At 37.3% G+C, this 2301-nt stretch overlaps 1 protein-coding gene across 1 annotated transcript; it reads right to left on the reverse strand.

The window, feature by feature from the left end:
* Positions 1-885: 885 nt before the first annotated feature.
* LOC113247968 (ribosomal biogenesis factor-like) lies at positions 886-1218 on the reverse strand. Its single transcript, XM_026489343.3, has one exon. The coding sequence runs from the start codon at positions 1186-1188 to the stop codon at positions 886-888; it is 303 nt and encodes a 100-aa protein (XP_026345128.1). The 5' UTR covers positions 1189-1218.
* Positions 1219-2301: the final 1083 nt, after the last annotated feature.

The raw sequence follows: 2301 nt of genomic DNA on the forward strand, positions 1-2301 counted from the left end.
GGGAAGGGGTGGGGGAATGAGATAGACTGGTGATGGGTAGTAAGCATGGCATGTATTGCATGGTGCACTGGGTGTTATACGTAACTAATGAATCATCGAACTTTACATCAGAAACCAGGGATGTACTGTATGGTGACTAACATAATATAATAAAAAAAAAACATTAAAAAAATCAATGAAGAAAGAAAAAGAATGATGAAGGAGGTAACTGAGTTTTAAGAAAATAATGACTAAACACTGGAACAAGGATATAGAAAAAGACACAGGGAAAGTTGTTTAGTGCAAATGAGTACTTATTTAAAAAAGTGTTTGTGATGGAGAAAAAAGGGAAAGAAGAAATCTAGCAGGCCTTTTTTTTCTTTTTTCTTTTTTCCAGGGGAAAAGGTGATTTAATACCCACAAATCCCCTTCACCCTCAAGTAATTACATTCTGGGATTTCAGGTTTTCTTCCAATTCTGAATCCTTCTGTTTTTTTTCCTCTTATGAGAGGAAAGTTAAAGTAGACTTAAGGCTATCAAAAACAAAAAAAATTGGCCAATGGCTCATCACTTGTATTTTTTTTACTGCCACGAAACTCCGTATTTCTGTGTGTCCTCCAATTCAAACACACATTCACTGCCACTTATAAAGTGAAGGATGTAAGTAGGATATATTAACTGTTTCAGTGAACAGATTTTGTGAAGTGCCTTCTTTTTAGCACTTTGTTTATCACATTTTGTTGACTTCTGACATTCCATTTTCCTAGATTATAGGAAAGATCTGTTTATGTAGTTTGCTTTAAAAATGTGCCAATGCGTGTACATTAACAAGATTTTTAAAAATAAAACTATGTAAAACATTTAATTTATTGGTCTTTTTTGGGTATTTGATGTATCTCCAGCGTATTACAACTGAGCCAATAACCTTGTTGCTTCATCAACATTAACTGGTTCGTTTACATGACACTGCTGAGGAATCACATGTTTCTGCAGAGGTTCAAGGGAAAGGCCTTTTGAGAAATGTGAAAGTTCCTTTTGTATATCTACAAAAGCTTTATTCACTCTGTTAACTTTTTCATCATTCACAATGCTTATCTTCTTAAGATTAGTGGTAACTGGTTTTGCTTTGTTTTTAGACTTAAGGTTTTTTTGGCTGGCTATATGAAATACTTTCCTGGACTTCTGCCCTCTTAGTTTGTTCTTGGCCATTGTCTTCAATACCCTCGTGCAGAAACTCACGCTCCAGTGACGCCATCTACACGCCCGGCCTTTATTTTCTAAATTACACCCTGATTCTTCTAAAAGTTGTTAAATTACTTTTTTTTTTATTAATAATGATTTTTTATTATATTATGTTAGTCACCATACAGTACATCCCCGGTTTTCGATGTAAGGCTCGATGATTCATTAGTTGTGTATAACACCCAGTGCACCATGCAATATGTGCCCTCCTTACTACCCATCACCGGTCTATCCCATTCCCCCACCCCCCTCCCCTCTGTAGCCCTCATGTGTTTCTCATAGTCCATAGTCTCTCATGTTTCATTCCCCCTTCTGATTACCCCCCCTTTCTTTATCCCTTTCTTCCCCTACTGATCATTCTAGTTCTTATGTTCCATAGATGAGAGAAATCATATGATAGTTGTCTTTCTCTGCTTGACTTATTTCACTAAGCATTATCTCCTCCAGTGCCGTCCATGTTGTAGCAAATGTTGAGAACTCATTCTTTCTGATTGCTGAGTAATATTCCATTGTATATATGGACCACAACTTCTTAATCCAGTCATCTGTTGCAGGGCATCTCGGCTCCTTCCACGATTTAGCTATTGTGGACATTGCTGCTATGAACATTGGGGTGCATATGGCCCTTCTCTTCACTACGTCTGTATCTTTGGGGTAAACACCCAGTAGTGCAATGGCTGGATCATAGGGTAGCTCAATTTTTAACTTTTTAAGGGACCTCCACACGGTTTTCCAGAGTGCTGTACCAACTTGCATTCCCACCAACAATGTAGGAGGGATCCCCTTTCTCCACATCCTCTCCAACAATTGTTGTTTCTTGCCTTGTCTATTTTTGCCATTCTAACTGGCGTAAGGTGGTATCTCAGTGTGGTTTTGATTTGAATTTCCTTGATGGCTAATGATTTTGAACATTTTTTCATGTGTCTGTTAGCCATTTGTATGTCTTCATTGGAAAAGTGTCTGTTCATATCTTCTGCCCATTTTTTGATTTGTTTATTTGTTTCTCGTGGATTGAGTTTGAGAAGTTCTTTGTAGATCTTGGATACCAGTCCTTTATCTGTAGTGTCATTTGCAAATATA

The sequence above is a fragment of the Ursus arctos genome, chromosome X (genome assembly GCF_023065955.2).
Source record: "Ursus arctos isolate Adak ecotype North America chromosome X, UrsArc2.0, whole genome shotgun sequence".
Lineage (NCBI taxonomy): Eukaryota > Metazoa > Chordata > Mammalia > Carnivora > Ursidae > Ursus > Ursus arctos.

What these genes read in the sequence shown, in the direction of transcription:
- LOC113247968 (XM_026489343.3), bottom strand. Translation starts at nt 1,188, where the DNA reads ATGGCCAAGAACAAACTAAGAGGGCAGAAGTCCAGGAAAGTATTTCAT.